The sequence below is a fragment of the Pholcus phalangioides genome, unplaced genomic scaffold (genome assembly GCF_987345545.1).
Source record: "Pholcus phalangioides strain wild (caught in Gottingen) unplaced genomic scaffold, Ppha-v1.0 ptg000015l_1, whole genome shotgun sequence".
NCBI classification, from domain to species: domain Eukaryota; kingdom Metazoa; phylum Arthropoda; class Arachnida; order Araneae; family Pholcidae; genus Pholcus; species Pholcus phalangioides.
The window spans coordinates 21,412,878-21,436,300 of NW_028301608.1; the positions used below are offsets into that span (position 1 = coordinate 21,412,878).

A 23,423-nucleotide genomic window follows, 5' to 3' on the forward strand; every position below is an offset into this window, starting at 1 on the left:
AGTAGTAAATATGATATTTATTCTATTGCGCCACTCAGATTGTTCACGCATACTATCTCTACTGTCCCGTTTTTGATACAGAATTCCCGACTTTCCAAATTTTGGTTTTGATTTTACTACTGCTGTATCAGGAATTCCAACTTTTTTCAAACTTGAGGGTAGGGGCGTACGCAAAACCCACGCACCCTTGATGGGTATAAGAGTGGAGATTAGAAGAAATTTCTTCCGGGGCTAGCATTACGGACCATTTTAAATTTTGAGTTCTTAGGTTTTAAAAGAATGCCATTTTGAATTAAAGAAAAAGGTTATTAAATTAGCATATCACATTGGATTTTTTTCCCCTATTTTTGATTCATTTTATTTGAAATTGTTTTGTGGGTGCATCACTCTTGCGCATGATAATGGATTAGCACGGAACCCTAGGGCATAGGTTTCCAACTTGTGTTCCGTAAAATGATATGTCTCGGAACCTTTAAAAATTCCAAAACCCGGAGATCTTAAAGAAAAAAAATGCTTTGTTATTTTACACTTTATATAGAAATTATAAGTAAGTAGTGTGAAAATCTTTTTTTATTGAGTTTTTAACCGCAGAAATAACGCAAACTTTACGGGGCACCCTGTACATTTAATAAACATTCAAAATTTCTTTGGCTTCCGTGGAACAGTACCGTGGAGGGCGGTTATAAATAAACTGACACTACTCAGACGCATGTAGTGCCCATTCTTATGCAGGTATTTTGATGATACTTAGTACACAGAATACTATATAAACCATGGGCGGGAAGGGGGGGGGGGAAGAAAGGTTCAATAAAAAAAATAATTCGATTTTTGACCATCATGTGAAAAAGCTGTGCTGAAAATCCAAAAATATATCAACCAACCTCACCATGGTTAGGCAAAAAAACAAGAAATCGCCAGAAAACTCCGAAAATATAAATACATATACTGTAATATGATGTTGTTGATTTTCTGTCTCAGCACTGAATTTTTGAATTCTCATTTCGTCCTATATCTATCACACTATATATTGTAGCTGCCTTTTGCGCTGATATTGGCATGCTATTATAAATATTTTTCACCTAAAAATTTGATATTTAATTCATTCTGCTCTGATATATTTCTGCTCGGATAATATGGTAACAGTTCAGACTCTGAAATGTAAAGCAAAAATGAATTTCAGGGAAAACTGATTTTATTGAGAGCTTTCGGGGAAAAACACTTTGGTATGAAAAATTGCACTCAAGTCACTTAGACCACTTTGATTCTCAACCCCCCTCAATTGATACTGCTTTATAAAGATTACAAGCTCAATCTGCAATTTTTGCAGGAGGGAAAGAGATGAACTTCAAAACCCTCATCAGTAGCCGACGTACATAGACATGGACAAGCATCAGACTTTACATCTAGTGAGGGTTCTGCTATAGATGCAATAACTGATAAATAGAAATAAAAATTTCTTCCATAATTTGATCATTGTGTTAAAACAATTATCGAATCCGCCGTTTCTTCTCGTCTTCACCATTTCAGAAGCCTCACTAGAAAAGTTAAGGGGATTTCGTTCGTCCTAGGGCTGCCACTGGACCTGTGCGAGGAAAGGTTCCTCTTGTTTCTTCGCACATGAGACAAATATCTCAAGGTCTTGCGGGCGTATCCTATCCATCCCGAACGATAAAGAAGACGCTGAAGCCAAGTAGCTAAATAGTCTTTATTTTATGGTTCCCGGACATAATGATGGTTGCGAGTGGGGAAGGCGCTCGACTTGCCTCGAAGCACCACCACCAACACCCATAAGAAAACAAAATAAAAATCGAATCTTTAGGAGTAGAAGAAAATGTTTTCTTGGCAGAAAATTCGCTCCTGACCTTGATCTTGTTTACGGCTCGGCTTTTACTTAACTATCAATTTTTGATTGCTTTCTTTGGTCGCGAGCCGCTTTTTTTTTCTTTCTATTCTCTCTTTTATACTTTTCCTGTTTTGTCGGGAGAACGACTACTCCAACCAAGAAGTCTGCCTGTCTGAGTCAGGACGAATGTACGGAAATTAACTCGTTTCTTGCGCTAATTATATATATAATAATTTCTTTTTCTCTCTACACTCTACTTTTTCATCGATTATCTTTTGTGGGTTATTCAACTACGTAGTCGGTCTACTAAGATTACTATTTGCACTACATAATGATCATACTTACATAATGTCGAGGTCTTAAATTGTGATCATTGTTCATTTAGTCTAGATTTTGGGTTTTTGACCTCATATTAAAGGCAATATTGAATGCAGTCTTAAATATTTATAGAGGTTCTTTTTTTTTTCTTTTTTTCTCTAGAAAAAATATTTTTTATTATATGAATCGAGTTTAAGGATGGATCAAAACAAAGTTTTGAGAATGAAGGCAAACTAGTAGATCTAAAATAGCATTTATACAAATACAACGCCACAACAGGCAAATTGCCCAACGAGGTGGCTGACTTAAGAACATTATGGATCCCCGAGCCATCCTTTGGAGGCCCTACCTACTACTACTACTACACCACCCCCCCCCCCTGTGGAACCCCCCAACGAATCGGTACATGCGGGAATGTGCGTGTACATGTAGTGAAACCTGACGTGAAGTTTTTGTTGTTTCTCTGTAATGCTTGTTATGTGTAGTGCTGCTATCTGCCACCAGTTTTTCTAACTATGAGTGAAGTGTTATGATTGAATGACTTATCGTTGTAGGACTGTTGCTCTCTGTGGCGAGACTTTTTAACGGGGAGATCGGCTCGCATTTGCGCCTTGAAGTTGGGAACCACAGAAAACCAACTTCAGCCGACCACCACTGTGGGGTTCGAACCCGGATCCTCGCATCGCGAGTCCGTCACTATAACCACTCGACCACCACAGCGGCAAATTGTGTGTGATCATGTGGGCAACGTGCTGGACTCTCATCGTGAGGATATAGGTTTGAACCCCGTTGGCAGCACGGCAGTGGCGGCTAAAGTTGGGGGTTTTTTGTGATTTCCCAACTTCGAGGAGGAGCGAATGTGAGCAGGTCTCTCGATGGAAAATTCTGTCCGCAGAGATCGGGCAGACATTCAACATGATATTTCCGTAACACTAATGTTCAGGCATTTTCCATTTTCACTTTAAAATATGCTGTGGATGAGCTTAAGATTTAAAAAAAAAAAAAACGTTGTTAGGTACATATTTCTTTTTCGAATATCCAGATTATTCCACTAAATCAGTTTGTCCAATGTTTTTGTTTAATGGCTCCACTTGAACCATATTTTCTTCTCGTGGCCCCCCGTCTTATCCAGGAGAGAGGCCCTTTTTACTTATCCAATTGTTAAATGAAATGCTTTCTGAATTTCTCTTGTAAGACGTTCTATGCAAGACCGTCTCTACATCTGAGGATGCAGCCTCTACATCAAAGACTCCGGCGAAACAATGTTTTGGGATTCTATAGCTACTTAGAATGTGGGATCACTATTACAAGTTATAAGAGGTGGCTCGGGTACAGTAGATTTTCTTCCAGAATATTTCCATAAGTCTCTGCAAAGGAAGCCACACCTCCAGAGGACAAATTAGCCAAGATACCTCCACGCTGTGGCTCCTGACCTGGAAAGTTCAAGTTTTGGGATGTGTTAGTCCTGTACTAATTTGACACTGATCTGGAACTCAAAACACTGGCTGGTGTGCTCATAGGTTTGCTTCATATTTTTAAACAATTCTCGAACTTTTCTTTCTATCACATCCTTCAAAAATGTTATTTTCTCTCATTTTTTGAATCGCTAGAAACATGGTTCAAAAAACTCATTAACCTTCCAAGTAGTTATATAAAAAAATTCCCTGGTCTGCTTTACTGGCGTGGTGGAAATAACCAAACCATTAATAAAACGCCACATATTTTTCAAGAATAAAGCCTTTTTTTTACAATTTTATGCAAGTGATAGCGCTGCACCCCTCTCAAATCCAAGAATTAAAAAAAACAATGAGAAGAGGTATATTCCCTATTTCTGTGTTTCATATTGCATGAACATTCCTATACTACCCCCAAAAGGAAGGTTGGAAATTGTATGTACATGTTTCTCCCCACTGTCATCGAAATTCGAACAAAAGCTAACTCCGCTCACCGGCAGTTGATCGACGGGTTCGGGGTGAAAACATCATGTTCCTGGAAGAAGCAAAGTTGCAAAACATCAGGGCTCGTGATTACCGAAATAGGAGGGCGTTTAAGGAGGCGAGATATCTCATAATTTGCCGCTGAGAAGGCAAAACATTTTGAGGCGCATTTATGCTTTTGTCGCCTGCGGGCTACACGAATTTTGCCGCCCTTCTCTCATTCTAGACTGATTTCCTTTACTACTCTTTTTTCCGCGAATTCGCCATCCTGTGCTATAACCCACTTGCCTGCCCCCGCGTTTCCTACAAGTAAGTCACTTGGTCATTCCCATACTCACACACTCTCTAAGTTACTATTTTAGTCACTCACATGCTTGCACACTGTTTTGGTCACTCACATGATTGCAAACTATCTAGGTGTCACTCTTTCAGTCCCTCACATGCTTCCAAATACTCTGGGTGTCACTCTTTTGTTCTCTCACGTGCTAGCAAATTCTCTAGATGCCACTCTTTTTGGTAACTTACTAACCTAGGCCCTCGCTGTCTGGGCACAGGTGGATTTATTGATTGTTACATAAATTTCCCCCACCCTTCTCCCTCTCCACTAATTTTCTTAGACACTCATTCTTCAAATTAGCCGCCCTTCTGAACTTGCTGCCCTGGGCAGAGATGAATTTAACGGCGGGCGCACCCGGTGCGCGCCTGGGACCCCGACTTCTAAAGGGCCTCCAAAAAACCCAAACTTCACACTTTTTTCCTAATTTAAGAAAAAGGTCCAATATTTTCTTTTGCGTCCGGGGCCGCGGCAGACTTTTATGCACCACTGGCCCTGGGCTATAGCCCACTAAGCCCCCCCCCCCCGTAAATACGCTACTGTCCGCAACATGAAAAAGATTGGGAGAACACTTTCCGGCACCCGAACTTTCAAATGCATAGTCAACATGGAATTGTTTTGACCGCATAAAAAGCGGCTTAATATACACAAGACCTCAGTCGCCATTTTTTCGGCTAATCTCTGCAAGATACAGATCAACTATTTTCTGAAAGTATGCATGAAAGAAAAATCAATCGAAAAGTTTCGAAATAATGTTTCTTTTTCCCTTCCCCCAACGCAACTTTGATAACATACTTTTTAATGCGCTCGTCGATTGATTGAGACAAATTTCTGTTTACTTTCGAACAAGTAAATAACGAGGGAGAAAAAAATCATTTCTGTTAGCATTTCTTATTTTTCCTTGGAACCACTTCAGAATGGTGGCCACCATTTAAAAGAGAAAGGGGAAAAAATAAGAACAATGATATAATTCCAATTAAAATGATTTATTCCTCTCATACTACAAAATAATATTCGAGAATATGATAACTTCCAGGTTATCATAAGATAAGAAACAAATTTGTCTATGTTAGTTTAAGATATGCGATTTATTAATTGGATTTTTATCGTTTTGTAAGTGCTTTCGATAGGTCTTTTTTTTTCTCTCCATCTACCCTTTTTATAGTAATCATCTGATAACAGCTTGGAAAATATTTATTCATTAAATATGCATGAACATTGTGCTTGGTTTGCCAGATGTTGCTATAAGTTTGCTTAATTTAAGAGTTCTTAATCTGTGGGTAACGACCCAAACTTGAGCCGTAGGAGCTTATGAGATGCCGTACAAATCCGTATCCAGTGCAATCCTGTTGTGAATCCACAGGTTTCAGGGACATTGTAACGATTTCGGAAGCCTGGGGGCCGTGTCCCAGATATTTATAGGTGGGGGGAGGGGGTAGAATTTTAATATATTTGATCAAATTTTTTATACTGTATTTGGCTACTTTTGAATGAAATTTCGGCTTGAAGTTTGTTAATTTTTGGCAACTGATGTCCGTTTGGAATCTGTTGGAATCTGAAATCACCTGTTGTTGGTTGTGCTCGCATATTTTATACTGTTCCATGCTGCTAAATATGTCCACCCCTAATATAATCGTCACCCTCTATTACTAAGAGAAAAAATTGATATCTGGAATACAGTGAAAAACATAAAACTGGAGTTCATGCACTTGCAAATGAGTTCAATGCATTGATTAAATACTGTAAACACAAATGACATAACATTGGATTTAGTCTCGCAGTTAAAATAGACCATTGATCATTTTTTCCACACCATTGCCCTTTTCTGCACGCGAGGCCTAATTAGACCGGGACCTACAATTTATTGCTGATCTCGAACGGCTGCTTTTTATTTATACTCATCGAAAAGTTGGAGTGCTAACCCCCCCCCCCCCCCCGGTGTGGGATTCCCTGCAGTAGCAAGCAATCTGTCTGCAATGACTTTGCCGACGACGGACATAAGTCCACATTCTGGCTTCTAATAGCTTCATTAAATTCTCCCACACCATCAAATATACCTTTTTAACCCTCTCAATAAATTCACTTGAAGGGTTGCATTTGATCTCCACTTAAGACGGATAACAGTTTATTCTATTGTTGACGAGACACGAAATATCAATCACTGATTTCTTTACTTAAGTCAAATCAATCACTGAGTCACTTAAGTCAAATCAATCACTTCAATCACTGATTTCTTTGATTTCTTTACTTAAGAAACTAATAGAAATGATTAGGAAATGTGTTCGTGGATGTTTTAGTATTCAGGGCACAAAGAGAGAGAGACAGCAGCACCGTCGTCGAGCGAAAGTGGCAGAACATCTTGTCCAACCCAACAGGGCAACGAGGACTTGGTAATCATCAATCATCTCAAAACAACTTGGAAGGAAGGAAGTTTAAAGACTTTTTTTACACTTTTCTTTTATTTCCCAGAGCTGTGTCGATCATCAAAAGATTCCGCCTTTTCCGACCTTCCACGACAAGAAGAACGCGTCGTTCTGTGCAAGGACGAGCGCAAAGTGCGAAGTGTTTTTGTTTTGGTTCGAGAGGTGACCATCTAACTACCTGGCTGTCAATTATGCAACAAAATTTCTTGACTTGTGTGTCTTTATCTCCACCCTCTTCCCGCATTATTCACTGAAAATAGCAGAAAGAAAAATATTTTCAAAAATATTATATATGCGGAAATGAAGGAAACAATTCTTATATTCTCTGTCTGTTGTTACATAATCTTATGAATTCGATGCGTCCTCCGTAAAAAAAAACCTTTTTATGTTTCTCTTTATGTTTTTAACCTTTGTTTCGTTAGTGTTTAATCCCGTGATTAAAATATTTATTCAATAAAAGGGATTTGAATACGTATTTGTCGCCTTTTTCGAATTCTATTAAGATAAAATTGAGCATTTCTCGTCTACTCCGAAACACCTCCTCATATGTAAAAAACAAAGCAAGTAAAATTTATTTTTCGGGATTAAGGACTGAATCCACATTGATAGGTGATAAGGTAAAGGTTGGTACGCCCCCTAGAGGATTTTTATCCTAAAAATGAAACTTGAGATCAAGTCCCAAAAATTTCACAAAGGGTTCGTCAAATCAAAAATAACGGTAGGGGAAATGAAAACGGTTACTTCATAAACAAACGCGAGTTACAAATTTCTAACAAAAAATTTCGAATGCGTACTCTTCCCCGCCTTGTCGGGTAAAGAGTACGCAGGATGGGTAGCCAAGAGTACGCGCACAAAGATTCAACGGTAGTCGTGAACGAATGCTCTCGTAACTAGAACATTCCTTAAGACACCAACCCTTACATATTTCACATTGAATCTAATCATCATAGGATAATTCACAAGCTGGGAAGATAAGACCTCATTGCATGGTCGCACTTGTTAAGAGAATTGGTTTATCGATTGAGTTTTCAAAGTAATTTCCTGATCATTGATCATTTTTGTCGCACCACGGTCATTTTCTGCCCATGAGGACTAATTAGATCGGGATCTACAATTTAGTGCCGATTCCGAACGGCATCCTTTTTTTTGTATACTCACAGGGAGGTTGGTGCGCTAACACCTTCGGTGTGGGACTCTCTGCGGTAGCAATCTTTTTCTGCGGTCATGTCGCCGGTTCTGTTGTACCATTGTGTGAGGAAAGTTTCTGACAAGGACGAACCGGGTATCGAACTCGCGACACCTCTAAACATTCTTTAGTACTTCAGGCTCACCCTCTCAAAACAGCACCCCCGAGCCTACATAGAGAGTTTTCTTCTCCTGATAATATGTTTTCCTTCCCTCCTCCCGTCCTGTCAATCAACTGCCAGTGGGTGGATCCAGCTTTTATTCGAAGTCTGATAACAGAAGGGGAGAGAAAGGATGATTTTCTTTTCCCTTCGAGATATAGTAAAATTGCGTACATCATAAATAACAGAAAACTACAATTTTTCTCTTCCTTTTTTAATTATTATTATTATTTTGTGTTCGTAGGAAGCATTTATCAGCTTACAATCGGGAAAAAAAATTATTCTTGAAAATAGGTGGCAATTTCTAAAAGGTTCAGGGATTTCCAACGTCAGTTAAGAGGAAAATTTTAAAAACCATTTAAATTGTTAAGGTTTGTTTCTCAATGCAATCAGCTTTTTTCTTCCTTTTATAATCTCGACCGATCCTTTGCTGTCTCCACTTCATTTTAGCGGAGGAAAATCGCATCACACAGTTATGTGCATACTCTTGCAACCCGTGTATCGCTTTCCTAAATCGCCCATAGATAGCAATGGCTCAAGATAGAGTTGAATTCTATCGTCAACTTACTGTTCGGCAGAAAATGTTCTTCATAATTACTTAAGATTTGAAAGTTTTCATCAATCTTCTATCTACAGAAAAATTAAGATTTCTTCCCAAATTCCATACTAATATGGCAAAAACACATTTCTAGCTAATTAAATTGGAGACATCAGGGATGTTGTGTTATCAATAATGGTGAATTCTTGAGACATTTCAAAATACAGTACATGTGTTAACTTGGTCATATTCGTTTTCCTTGCATTGCCAAAAGCAAAATAATTACATGCGTACTTTTACCCTACTGAGTACTCTTATATTCACCTTTTATTTCCCTACATTTTCCCCAACGAATTTTAAAATGGCCCATGAACTAACTGTGTATCACAGGCAGGGCCGCAACTAGATGCTTGGTCACCCGGGGCAAGCGTGCATTTTGACGCCCCCCTTGTAATGTTAAAGGAGAGGTTTCAGAATGAAATTTTCACCTTCCCCCATCGGGTCTAGCCCCCGGGGCACGAGACCAGCCTGCTCCCCCCCCCTAGTTGCGCCCTGATCACAGGGTTGTTTCAACGCATAGGCCTACCCGGGCACGGCTCAGAATCTTCGAGTGCGTGGAGAGGGGGCTCGTGATAATAACGTTGGATACTATGATTTTTGAGAATAACTACGAGTTGGTAGACTGAAACTTTCAGCTAAATAGGGGCGGGGGGGGGGGGGTCTTAGAACACTACTTTGCACGAGCCCATGGATATTGCTAAGACTGTCGTTACGCCGGGCCGTAACTAGGATTTTTGCCGCCCGGTGCAAACATGATTTAGCAGCCCAGGGCAAACATTTATTTTGTCGTCCCTACAACTTTAAAATTCAATAAGTCTATAACGGTGTTCTTTGTTTCTACCTAAAACTGCCGCCCCCAAAATTTTTTAGTAGAGGGCAACCTCTCTCCCCCCCCCCCCCCCAGTTCCGGTCCTTGTTATGTATCCAGCTCGTAATCAACCATTTTCAAAACACTTCTGGTTGTAGGTTGCATCTACATTATCCTATTTCAAGTATAAATATACCGTTATACTGCACCTTAAAAAAGAGATGTTGGTTTCACTTTGAATATGTAATTTATAAACATCAAAATCATAATGAGGACTTGAATTTCAAATATAGTGCATTGGTCCCTAAATGAAGTCATTGCACAATATTTAGCACGAACTGTAGTTTTAGATGTAAAATATTCGATTTTAGTGCCTTTAATTGTCATTTTAATTGGTAATAAATAACTTTTTTTCATGTTAATGAATTCAAAATTAATTTATATATTTTTTTGTGTTCTGCTTAAATATCATTGCGTCTTTATATGCATCAACAACAACGATAAATTTTCAGAGAAAGATAGAGGCAGTCTTACATAGGTAATCTGAATTTGAAATGAGCTTACCTCTGATGGAAAAACCTTTGGAACTACGAAATGCGAAATATAATCGGAGAATTGTTGCAGTCGTTTCCAGAGAAGAATATGGTGGAAAAGAAGGATTTTCTAAAGTTTGCAACTGTTTGAATAATATTTTTTGTTGTATATATTTTCCTCCTGTGTTTCCGTGTGGAGGATGCTATGACTAACTTTTGACTTTCGTTGGCAGTCGCTCAGCTGATGATGATGCCGAGCATTCGTCCAACGGCTGTGCGACAAAACTCGGAAGTTAAAGTCTTTCTTCAAAAAGCCTTGTTTACTTACACATCTAAGAAATCCTTGTCGACTAACTAGTTTACACATCGACGTCGTACATTTCTATTTTTCTTTTTCTCTCCTTATTCGAAGTCACACAAGCATCAGTGTGTGTTTTATTTCTTTCCATAGATGATCTGTTATTATGTAACCTTTAACCTTGGTCCAAAAAACTGCCCGCCATATCGTATGAGAGAGAGAGAAAATGGTTCGTGATTTAGACCGTAGTTCCCCCTCCCCTTAAGATGCGGCTTTTAACTCAAGTCCGATCATTCAACGATCGTAGTTAAGATACATGTTGAAAGAAGCCAATTGAAAACGTGTTTACCTCGTTAGAGAAGCTCTTCCGATAAGAAAGACTCGGTAGTTTACTGCGGACGTATTTATTTTATGAGAGGATTACATATTATCCGTTATAAGAGAAAATGTTTTTATTGCGCGTCCTGTTGTGTAAGAACACAATTTTTTGGTATTATAGGATCTCAATGTGGAAGACAACCGAAAACTTAACATACCTCGGAGACTTGTTGATGTTAATGCGTGAAAATTTTAGAGTGATAATTAACTAACTTAAGTGGAATCCTACATTTTCCAGTGAAAAAACATAATTGACGAGTTCTACACTAAAAAGTACTTTCTCTCAGGAAAAAAAATTGTTGAATTTATAGTAAAGGTCAAAACCTGGAAAAAAGTCTAAGAACGTTGGAAAATGCACAAAATCATTTTCATAACCAAGAAAAAAAAACGCCCTTTTTCTCAATAATCTTTATCATTCTGGATGTCATCGATCGTGATAAGTCATAAGTAACTTTCCGTATAATCTTCTTCCAAGCCTGTTTGATTCCTGCCATAAGGTCATGGTTATTTTCATACTGCGTACCATTTTTATACACTTCTATACGTTGTGTATTTAGACCATTCTCAAATCTCTCCCACTTCAACATGCTAGCCTCTTCTTCTTCTTTCTTGCCCACAAGTCTTTTCCACACTTCTTTCGAAATCCCAGGCTTGCGGTCTCCGGCCCTTAGTGCCACTGGACGCAAGTGCAATTTTTCTCCCTAGTCATTGAATTCAGTCACCCATTTTTGTCAAATGGCTTGTACGTTGTATCGAGTTGATGGCTGTCTTCATGGGGAGAATGACGCGAGTGATTCGAAACTTGCGAGCACGGGGCAAGGGGAACCGCCACTATAAATTTTTGCTAACTTTTCCGACGCAGCTCTGCCTCTTTTGAGGTAACGGAAGTAAGGTGCTTTGAATCAGTCCTGGATTGTGAGCGGTTCTGTCAATCTATCTACACTTCTCGTGCCAAAATGCCACCGAAAACTTTTTTTACAGGATTCAGATAAGGACTTCTGGCTGGTCAGTCAATGAGTTCTACCTCATTGACTTCAAACCAAGACTATACATTTTGAAACGTACAGAAGTATCGTCCTTTTGGAACAAATACTGTCCAGAAGTTATGAGGCTCCCTCAGGTATTAGGGTTTCTACTAGAATATCTTTATAAGCCTCTGAATTCATTTTGCAGCTTTTGAATGCGATTGGAGTTTTTCTTCGGGATGCAAAACCTCCCCAAACCATCACTGATCCACCTCCGATTTGGCATATCGAATATATGGCTCTGTCACGGCGTAGGCCATGCCAGTAATATTTAAAACCATTAGGTCCATCTAAGGCCTGGATTACACTATAATGGTTTGATAAAAAATCTTTTACAAAACTTACACTAAACAACCAATAAGCGTTTTAGTTACATTCGTCCGAATGTAAGCAATAGGTTTATTGGTTGCATTTTTCAAGTTTTATAAAAGAACTTTCCTAAAACTTTCATAACGTAATCCCAGCCTAAATTGAATTTCTTCTCATCAGAGAAAACATCATTTCACTTGACACCAAAAGATACATGATTTTCTGCGAATTGAACTTGCTTTTGTTGTTCTGTGCTGTTTTGTAAGGGGAGGTTTGCATTTCATTTTAGCCTACTGGAATCTTTGGATTGTTTTTTAGCAAATTACACACTTTTCGACTTGTACAAGGTAATTTGTATTTCTTCTGAATTATAGAGGTTTTTTTCACTTAAAAACTGTGAAAAATCGTCTTTTTTTGACAAATGGTAAAAGAAAGAAGCTTTCAGTCCATAATTCTCGGGCCTATTTGTGAAACTATAACCAACGGTGTTCAATTTCTTTTAATTCTTCTCCCCATTTCATGATCAGACATCATGTTTTTTCTGAGAGCAACCTTTTCTCCCCTTCAATATCAAACAATTATGTAGTCTTTGACATATTCACACTTTCAGAGGAAAATCTGATTTCACAGCGCTTAACTGATAAAAACAGTCTCGAGTCTTAGGCGTTTATGGGAAAAATTCAGTAAATACGGTACATTAGGGCCATGCGTATGCGCACACCACATACTACGCATGCACCAAGCCGTCAGAAATTGCCCAGAGGAATGTTTACTAGGTAGGCCTATACATGCACGGTGGTGGTGGTAGTAGTAGTAGTCCCAGTGTCCGAATGATACTTCGTAATTTTCGACTAATTTTCCCCAAGTTAAAGCTCAAGGTATCTGTTATGCATTCTTGAACATACTATACAGACTTGAAAATGGCCACTGATGGATATAAATAGAATCTATAATAATCCTGAAATACTCAGCTTAGAGTGAGAGATACATGGCTTTTTCTCAGCCCAAGATATTAAGGAAACATTTATTTTCTGGATATTATGCTGACGTGAACTCGGAAAGAAAAGTCATCTTGTCTCACCGTGACTCGAACCGGGCAAGTAGCATGCTTGCCCGGTATGCAAGAGGGCCTGGGTTCGAGTCACGGTGGAGACAAGATGACTTTTCTTTCCGAGTTCACATCAGCATAATACCCAGAAAATAAATGTTTCCTTGATACTCAGCTCATTTCATTTTGCTGTTGCACAGTAATTCTGACCTGACTCTAGTCAAACCCAGCATTAAACAGCTCAGAGATCATATTACATTCTACTGAGGCTAGCACAATGAGTATAGAGAAGTGAATCATCCTTTTGGCTACGCCATGGCCCCCACATATTACAGCGGGGCCCTTAGACTAATATCTTTGATGGGCTCCCACTATTGTGAATTCATATAGTGTGTGAAAAAACTAGTCTAAATGGGGAAAACTTCATAAATTAAAATCAATTTATATCATGTAGCCCTTTCAAGAATTTCATCCCAAGCAAACCTTTTAAAAGCTGGACTCGTAGTCCCTTGGGGTCACAAAGTGTCTGTGTCATTGTAATGTCATTTTTTGTGGTTTTTGTTTTTTCGTTTCGTTTTTCGGTTGTTTTGATTGTATGCTTTATGTGTTGTGTTCAGTCCCATAAAAAAAATATGTCATCAGTGCTTTACATTACTATGTAGCTCTCTTGAACTGCCTGAAATAATAATTCTGGGGGAGATACAGCCCGTTTTTGGATCAATATTGAAATAATAATTTATCTAACAAATTTTGCTTATACAAATTGAATAATTCGCCGCCTCCGAAAAGGCTGCGTATACTCGAACATGACAGGCTGTCATGTAACATTCACTTCGAAGTTTTTTTTCCGACAGGTTCAGAGGGAAAACAAACGAACTTTTCATTTCATGGTCACGATAAAAGAAGAGAAATAAAAACCGGTCCGCATATTTGTTTGTGTGTGGAACCCAAATATTGTCAACATCAGTGAAGAAGAAGGATTAATCAAAACGATTATATAATAGACGTGTTCATGGTCACGTTTATTACGTACGTTGTATCTATATCGAACCCCTCGGGGTCAGACACATATTTTCGTGTATTTTTCGATGTTTCGTATAAAGGAATGTTCCAGCAAACTACAGCCTTACGTGACGAGAAATATAAGCTCCGATCAAATAAGACTTTTGCATTTCAAGTAAATGAGATGCAAAATCTTCAATCTCATTAAGCAAATGATCGTAAAACGTTAATGAACATGTCCTCTATTCTATATTTCTCATGTCTGGGAGAATATACTGTATATCCTCAAAAGAGAGAAATTTTTATGTTACACTTTTACAGGCGAATTCAGATTTATATTCATTTTTACAATTTTCTATTTTTATTTTCCCTTCTAAGGGGTCGTTCAAGTATTACGTCGGCAAATTTTTTGCCATTTTTGACACCCCTGTCAACAAAAGTCACAAAACTCTGACCTCCCTCCTTGTCTGCAAAATTTCGTCATCTCTGCCACCTACCTCCTAACGCACATTGGTGGGATCAGAGACATACGCGGGGGGGGGGCATAGGGAGATTCGTGCCCCCCCCCATATTAACTAGGGTCCATATTAACACATAGCCCTTCTTGGGCGCTCTCATTTCCATAGAGGTATTAGGTATTGTGTGCTTGTCGAGAGTAAGTATGTCAGCTTTGCACGGGGCCCTCAGAACATCTTTTTCCCAGGATGGCCACGATATTGAAACGGCCCTACATAAAATCTTCAATAGAGCGGAATCTTACTGAACTTAAGTCCAGGGGTCCGTAGATCGACCTCGCTTATAAAAATTTTATTCCCTATAAATTTGCACAAAAAAAATCATTTCAAGAAAAATGAAGACAGGATGGGGAGTCACAAAATAATATGATCCGGGGGGGGAGGGGGTCCAAGGGTGAAGAAAGCTTAAAAGAAATACTGATTTTATTTTTATCTTTATATCCTAATTTCTCGTTCCGTAAATTTTTATAATATTTTATATTGTTTGCTGTCGCTATTGTATTTTCTTTAACCGCTTTACTATCAAGGACGTATTATTGCGTCCAAATGCCAGCGGAGTGAATTCAAACATGTTCTGCCTGTTTTCTTTTCGCTCTCCTCATCGTCGTCAAGCTTTGTTGTAACCCTATGAAAGTTGTTCTTTTTACCTCGTCGCTATTGTATTTTCTTTAACCGCTTTACTATCAAGGACGTATTATTGCGTCCAAATGCCTGTGGAGTAAATTCAAACATGTTCTGCCTGTTTTCTTTTCGCTCTCCTCATCGTCAAGCTTTGTTGTAACCCTATGAAAGTTGTTCTTTTTACCTCCGTTTATTTCTAGGTACTCCTTTCAGTGATTTTTTTCCCACATATGATATATATCCTTCTACTATATACATGTACGAGCGAAGAAGAACAAGTAAGGTGAGACTGAAAAGGAAAATCTACTTCGTAGCTACTCTCTTATCTATTATACTGTTTTCCTTTCATTTGGTTTTTTTCTCCTTTTCTTTCTCCTTCTTTTCCTTTTTCTAACGTGCGGTTAAGTTAGGACAAGGTTACCATATTTATCACCGATTCGTCAGATAGAGATCATCCGAATTTCTTACCAATAGCTTATAAGAGAATGGATTAAGCTGCAATAAAGAAAATGCTTTTGTACATTGAAAATCACTAAATGCACCATTGTTGTGTATAGAGTATTCCAATGCCGCTGTAGATAGCTAGAGGTAACGAGTCGAAGGCGCTTGAGCACCTGCAATGCTCGTCGTTCGCGAAAAAGGTTAAAGATCCTCTGATCTAATTCGATGCTGATTGTATTTCATTCCTTTCCTAGTTTCTACACCACAAAGAGCAAATCGTTCCTCTATATGTCTCTGAACCTTGATTTCAAACGGTAGTGAGTTGGTGACACCTTTTCATGTCTCAAAAGACAGCATAACCCATTTGAAAAAATGAAAGCAAACGCAGATTGTGTCAGAGAATAACTTCTTCTCTCCACCATGAACTGGGAATTTCATCCTTGAAAGCTCAACCTTGATCCACATGTTGCCTGTTTACAACATCCTCAGCACTTCATTAGTAAAATAGTAAAAAAAAAAGGAATAGAAATTTCGTTCGTGTCCCTATAGCTGATGGCACCAGCTCGATGTAAATCAGATTCACTCCTCACTTACCCTTCGAGTGAAGAACAAACACAACACCAAGCGATATATCAACTGGAAAATGAGAACCAGAATAAATTCGAAGATCATTCCCAAGCATCTGATTGGTTGGTCTATTTAAAGAAGCCATCGCGGGACGAGCGAGGAGTTGACGAACATTCAGAGAAAAAGAAATCCGTGTTTACGGGTTACAAACCAAATGATATATCTGTGGGAGCTTCTAATTATAATGCTATTCTTGTCTGCGGAGGCCTTCCAGTACGGTTAGTGGAATCGGGTGCGTTCTGCGTGATATCCTAAACAAACGTGACTGTTTTAGTTTTAAAAAAATAATAGTGATTTTTGACGAGTAAAGGCGTCATGAAAAATTAAATGGAAGATGGACGAGGAAGAAAAGAGTTGAAAAAAGATCTACTATAAGATATGCCTTTTTTTTCTAATTTTCTTATTTTCTTAAGATGTTCGGATTTGTCTCACGTGTTTCGTGAACTTCACGTGCGCATCGTAAGACTTTTTTCTGTCTCGAGTGATATCTCACACGTGAATGTCGACACAAACAAGACAAGTCTTTTTCAATTAGAAAATTGCCGAGGACCCCTTGGTTAATCAATGTGAAGGTTTCAAATCTCTCCTTCGATGCTCTGTGCCGGGGATGGCCTGCTATTACTGCTACTTAACCGTACAAGCACTTCGTATACATTCCTCTTTGGAATTTCTAACGAATCAATACAAGCCAGAGTGTGCATTCTGGGTGTATGTGTGGCCCCTAATGTATTCATGTTATCAGAGTTGTGCTTGTTTCGTGGTGTTCTTGACATCTGTCTCCCATATTTTGAAGTGAAGATGGCAAATGCGCTTGAATTTTTATGTTATTCAAGTATAGCGTTGAAGGTCTGTCTGCTTTCTGTGGAGAGATTCCCTTCCATACTGTGCTGGAACATTCATTTGAAGGTTCATTAGGAATACATCAATATATATCAACAGACATATGGATGACATAGGTAATGTCATCCATACATTTCTTTGCTTAGGGGCGATTAAAGTATTATGGAAGCATAATTTTAGTCATTTTTAACCCCCCCCCCCCACCTTCACTGTTAGCAAACGTATGCAAAGCACTGACCCACCCCTTCCTTCCTCAGTGAAATTGAGTAAGCTGAGGTCAAAGCTTCCTAGACTGATACTTGTCTATATCTAGGAGACTTTGCTGACCTCCCCTCTCCCCTGAGGAATACGCAGGGGCAATCTCCGAAACATAAAAAAATTAAAGTATTGTTGTGAAACAAAATTAAATACTGAAGAAAAAATAAACCTCTACACACAGGGTGTCCTGTAAGTTCTAATTAGGCCTTTAGAATGATAAGGCCTTCCTACGGGAAGTCCAGTGATTAGAGAGCTAACATCTGACTGTGCAGATCTGGGTTCAAATCCCGGTTTGGGCATGGATAGCTATAAATTCCCTGGACAGATCTTACAGATCTCTTGGGAATACTTGAGGATCGCGTTATTTATTTATTTCCAAATTGCATACGTACTTACGGAAATCATAGATCATTTCCCAATTTTATATATTTTCATACCCTATTACTTACGTAATCATCATTCGCCCCCCCCCTCCCTGTCATAAGAAGGAAGCAAATGTGAACCCTCCCCAACTCCGATGGATGCTTCTGTAACACTTATTGCATCTCAATACGTCCAATACCTACTAAAATATAAAATTTTAAAATGATTCCTGGCAACTACATCATCCTGTATGGTCACCCTCATTTTTTAATTATGCGAATTCCTACCTGAATTGGCCCATAGGAAAGATTTCGGACCGCGAGATTTTCCAAAGGTGCAAACAAAGTAAAGAGTTTAGGAATTATATTGGTTCTTACAAAAATCAGATGGTTATTACCACTCACCTCTCAGATAGAACCGAACCCGATTCAGGTTTACTCACCAGTCTGTATGTGGACGATTCAATGGCAAAACATTGAACAAAATGAAGGGAGAGATTGTCAACGTTGGAACAGAAAAAGAGAGGAGTTCCAAGAAATATACCTTAAAGAACTTGAAAGCATTTTTTGTTCATTTATTCGAATCACGTGGTCTTATTTGATCAACCAAATTAGACACGAAAAGTTACGAGCACATTTGTGAATGTGTGCATCGAGAGAAGGAGGAGATTCTTGTCATGGACACCTGCATATGCAACGTCCATCATTTTTTCTCGATCCAATCGATGCTTAAGTTAAAGGAAATAATAAAAATAAAATAAATATTAATGAATAAATTCCATAATTATCTACTTCAAGCCGTGGTTCTTTTTTTCTTTTTCTTTTTTTTGCTTCTCATAGAAAAAATGACTGCAATTAACGATCTTAGTCTTGACTCGGATTTTTATGTCTTTTAGGTTTGCGTGCAATGCAACAGAACAAAAAACCAGTTTATTCACGTGTTTGGCTCGAGGCCATAGGGCCTTCGGGGCCTTTGCAATTAATAGTTGACATCGCAATTAACTGCGCATCTTCGATGTGGGATTCCAAACGACAACCCAACAAAAACGGGAATGGAATAACCTTTCAACATTATTATTATTAATTTCATAATTAACAACAACGATTAATGAATGCCGATATCGTAGGAGGGTGGGCCTAGTGCAGATGAAGAGTAAGTTGCAAATTTTCATATTAATAATGTATCTAAACATTATCAATTTTAATCATTCATTTAGAAATGGGTAGAATTTCGCAGTTATTTGTCAATCTCCAAATAATAATTGACATGAATTATACAACAGTTATGTTGTGAGCGCGAGTATCTAATCCTTTAAAGTTGGTACCAGGGTCAACCTCACCATGCGGTCCAAAATAATTACGCGCGACCCTTTTGAAAGAAAAATAATTTCCGTAAATTGGTTTCATTGTTTCTAATATTCATAAACTGTTTTTTCCGGGAATCCGTGCGATCTCTCCCGGGCAGGGCCGGAATCGGTCATTCATCGGCCCGATGCGAAAACAGTTTAGCGGCTCTCTTCAATATTTCGAGAGATAGTAGGACAGGGTTTTGGCCCACAGATTAACTCATTTTTGCTCTATAAATCCGTTGAAATTAAATTTGGGGGGGGGAGTAAAAGTTTTGAAATTCGGATAAGTCAGAAAAACCCTTTCCGAGGTGATTCCCCAGAAAGCAGGGCAGTCTTAACGCATGGGCCAGTTGGATAGTGCAGATCGATAAGGAGCCTGCGGTTAACGAGACATGCATAACAAAAAACAAAATAATATCTAATACATAAAAACAAGATTTTGTATCGAGATGACCTTCACTTTATCAACAAAGTGACGGGGCTCTGAGAATCTCTTTTACGCAGGGGTCATGGTGTTGTTAAGACCATGAGCCCCTTCGTTTAAAAAGGCCGACAGCGCTCTAGACGCCTTAGGTATTGGTCTAATACTTTTTAAATATTTAAAACTGTAAATTTTCCTGGAAATCAAAAAAAGGCAGCTATAAATCTCAGTCTGGGGATCCTATCAAAAATTAAGGCTCCGTTCAAGGATGTGGGGAGCCATGGATTCGCTACCATATGAGTGTGTGTTAATGAATCGTCAAATCATAACATATGTAATCTCGACACATTTTTCATCAATAGAATTTCAAGTTTTGGCTTTTTTAAGCAGTTATCGTAAAATAGTATACATGGTCAATGCAATAAAATCCAGTTTTTCGGTTCCTAGTATTTTGCAGCCCGGTGCGATCGCAACTGCTTAGCTCTAGCCTTAATTCAGGAAAATTGTTAGTGTGAGTATACGTTCATGGATGACACCGGTAATCGAACCCAGACTCTCGCAGCCGTTTACTAGCATGCTAATCACTCGTCTGCCAGAATTCTTTGTTGTTGTTGAGAATGTTTAAGAATTGCATGTACGGTCAAATAATAGTAGTCTCAAAGTCTCCCCGTAGAGAGCAGGCGAAAATTCACAATACATACGTGACACGAAAATTCAGGCATCTGTCAATTTTTATTTACAAATATGGAAAACAGATGGTAGCACCACTACAACACAAACAAACATAACTTTCAAAACATGGAAACATAAATTTAATTCTGATAAATAACATAAATTTTATATTCTGGTTCTTTAATTAAGTCGATCAATTTGTGACGATTACGAAATCAGGCATTGAGTATTCTTGGAAGCTATAGTGAGCACCACGGTGCTCGCAAAGAAGAAGTTGTAGATGCCTGACCTAAATATACTGACTGATAATATATACAAATACAACGCCACAACAGGCAAAATGCCCAACGAGGTGGCTGATAAAAAGATGCCCATAAAAATATGGATGTCATATGTTTCAAAAAAAAAACAGCAACCCAATTAAAAATGCAATTAACACAAATTATAAACAATATATACACAAGATAAAATATTATACAATGCCCATAAAGAATACTTATGGTTGTCTTACTCTAAGAATGGATAGCTTCTCGATTTACCCCAACATGTTTATCGTATTTCTTTTTAAGCGTGTCAATTGTATTACAATTTACTACCTCCGGGGGTAAGCTGTTCCATTTATTAACAACCCTATTAGAGAAAAATTCCCTGCGACACCATAACCTTGCATTGTCCCTCACCAATCGATACTGGTGTCCCCTTGTAAAAGCAGTCGATTGGCGGTGTACTAAAAGTTCATGGTCCATCCTATCCATCCCATTGAAAATTTTGAACACTTCGATCATATCTCCTCGACACCTGCGTTCATCCAATGTAAACATATTCAAAAAATGAAGTCTTTCTTCATAACTCAAGCCCTGTGTACCAATAAGGACACGCGTAGCTCTTCTCTGCACCCCTTCAACCAATTCCTAATTAATTGACTCAAAGATGCAAATACAAAGGTCACAACAAGCAAAACGCCCAAGGAGGAGGCTGAAAAAAAGATACCCATAAAAAAACATGGATTTCAAATACAGTAAAACCTCGATAAGTCGTCACCTCAAGTTATCGAACAGTTATGACGGCTTAAGTGGAGGGACGACTTAAGCGGAGTGCCGTCAGTTTTAATGTGCAATGTTGTAAAGTCGTATAAATTTAATGTAATATGACATTTATTAAAGTATTAAATCAAAATAACAATATTAATAAAAATTACATACTGCGAAAGAAAAAATAATAGCAATTTTTTATCTTTTTTATCTCTTATTACTCGAATTATTGTGGCGAAATGTACTGTACACTTTGATTTATACTAGTAATTTTTAATTTAGACTAGCAGAGCAACCGTTCGAATAAGTAGCTTTTCTTCATAATATAATTCTCTATTGTACATTAATTTTACATATACATCAAATTTAAAAAATTTTAGTGTTTTAATTCTTCATCAGCAGTTCATGATACAACTACAAGGTAATTTCGGACACTTTTGACTTGGTGGAGGGGCCCTGGGCAGGGAAAAGTAAACAGAAGACCTCAACTTGGGAAAGAATGTCTCATTTTTTTAAAACAAAATATTTTGTTTAAATTTCAAGCCCTAAATTAGTAGAGTCAATGCTTTCTATTATTATTTATTATCCGTGCCCGCGTTGCACTTTGAATTTAACTTGATTAATTTGATTCTTTGATTCCTTGCACTATATGAAATCTTTGACATATCAATAAATTTTGGTTTTGCCGGAGATGCCCTGGTCCCCCCTGGGGGGGGGGGGGCAAAGTGCTTACGTTGCTTCTTGTGACAGAGCCTGGGTGTCTCGCGGTTTCTCTAGTAGAGTCCATGCGGAAATGATATCTAGCTTGAACAGTCCCCAACGTTTCAAAAACCTTAGTCGGCAAATGAACTTCCCCAACGTAACTTTCGTTACTTAAACTGTTCCGTCTGGGTATATAGGATATTATGGTGACTTTTAAGCATATGGCAATGCTGTTAACAAGCTCTTTTTTTAATGGGAGCCATAAAACTAGTTTGTTCCTCTTTCTCGAACTTTTCATAGTGACGACTTAACCGAAATTAGCGACGAGTAAACGAGGGTTTAATAACATTGTTGTCTATGAAAGCTGGAAGGATCTGAAGGAAAACGACGACTTAACCGGAGTGACGACTTAACGAGGTTTTACTGTACTTCCAAACTGTATACAAAATACAGCATTCAAATAAGAGGAATAAAAGACCGATAATTATGATAAAATACAATACACTGCCCATAAAAACAAAAATTTGTAGTTGTCTTTTATCTAAGTATTCATAACTCCTCGATTTATCCCAATATGTTCATCGGATTTCGTTTTGAATTTTTGTTAGAATCGTCAATTGTGTTATAATTCACGACCACCGGGTTTTGTAAATTATTCCATTTATTCACAACCCTATTGGAGAAAAATTCCTTGCGACACCACAACCTGGAAATGTTCCTTACTAAACGATCCCGGTGTCCCCTTGTCGAAGCAGTCGATTTACAGTGTATTAATAACTTATGGTACATTCTATCCATCCCGTTGAAAATTTTAAACACACAGCAAACGAAGAGAAATTAATTAAAACCAAAATACCTTCTGGGAGAAGATTCTGCTTCTGCTGTTGCTGCTGCTGCTGCATGATCTCAGACCATTAGCTGCAGATTCAATGCTCCGGATCTGGACTTGAAATTCTTCAAGGTATCACCAGTACAGGGGGAGGGGCCTCCAAATCATTAAGTTGCACACCTATATCACACAAATGATCTCTCTACTAACTGTAAATAATAATAGTTCCAGAGTGACAATAAATAACTAATATATCGTTGAGCACGAATATTATTCATACAACCTGTCCAAATGATGCATGGTACGCGACTGAATGCGCCAATGGAAAATAAAAAAAGGGGTCGTTACCTTCCTCTCATTATGGGGTGGGGGGATAGTTCATCCTCATCTTCCATCACTCTTCAACCCCTTGACATAATTTTATGCCTTTGCTAAAGAAATGGCCATTCATTTCTCATGGGAAAACCCACGTCAAATACGTGAGTGTATCGACGTTGTTTTTTGTGTTTTTCTTCTCTGTTTCGGACAGAATTCTGATAATATTATACGAAAAGA

At 38.3% G+C, this 23,423-nt stretch overlaps 1 protein-coding gene across 2 annotated transcripts in view; it reads right to left on the bottom strand.

Moving 5' to 3' along the window:
* The window catches only part of LOC149075669 (monocarboxylate transporter 12-like), a 37,906-nt gene extending 14,879 nt beyond the window's left edge, over positions 1 to 23,027 (bottom strand). Inside the window, exon 1 of one of the 2 annotated variants that reach the window (XM_089243160.1) lies at positions 22,896 to 23,027. In XM_089243160.1, coding sequence (XP_089099286.1) covers positions 22,896 to 22,941 — 46 coding nt within the window. In that variant the 5' untranslated portion in view covers positions 22,942 to 23,027. Of the gene's footprint in view, positions 1 to 10,171; positions 10,538 to 22,895 lie in introns of those variants that run through there. The other variant, XM_089243161.1, reaches the window with a different exon arrangement.
* Between the last annotated feature and the right edge of the window lie 396 nt (positions 23,028 to 23,423).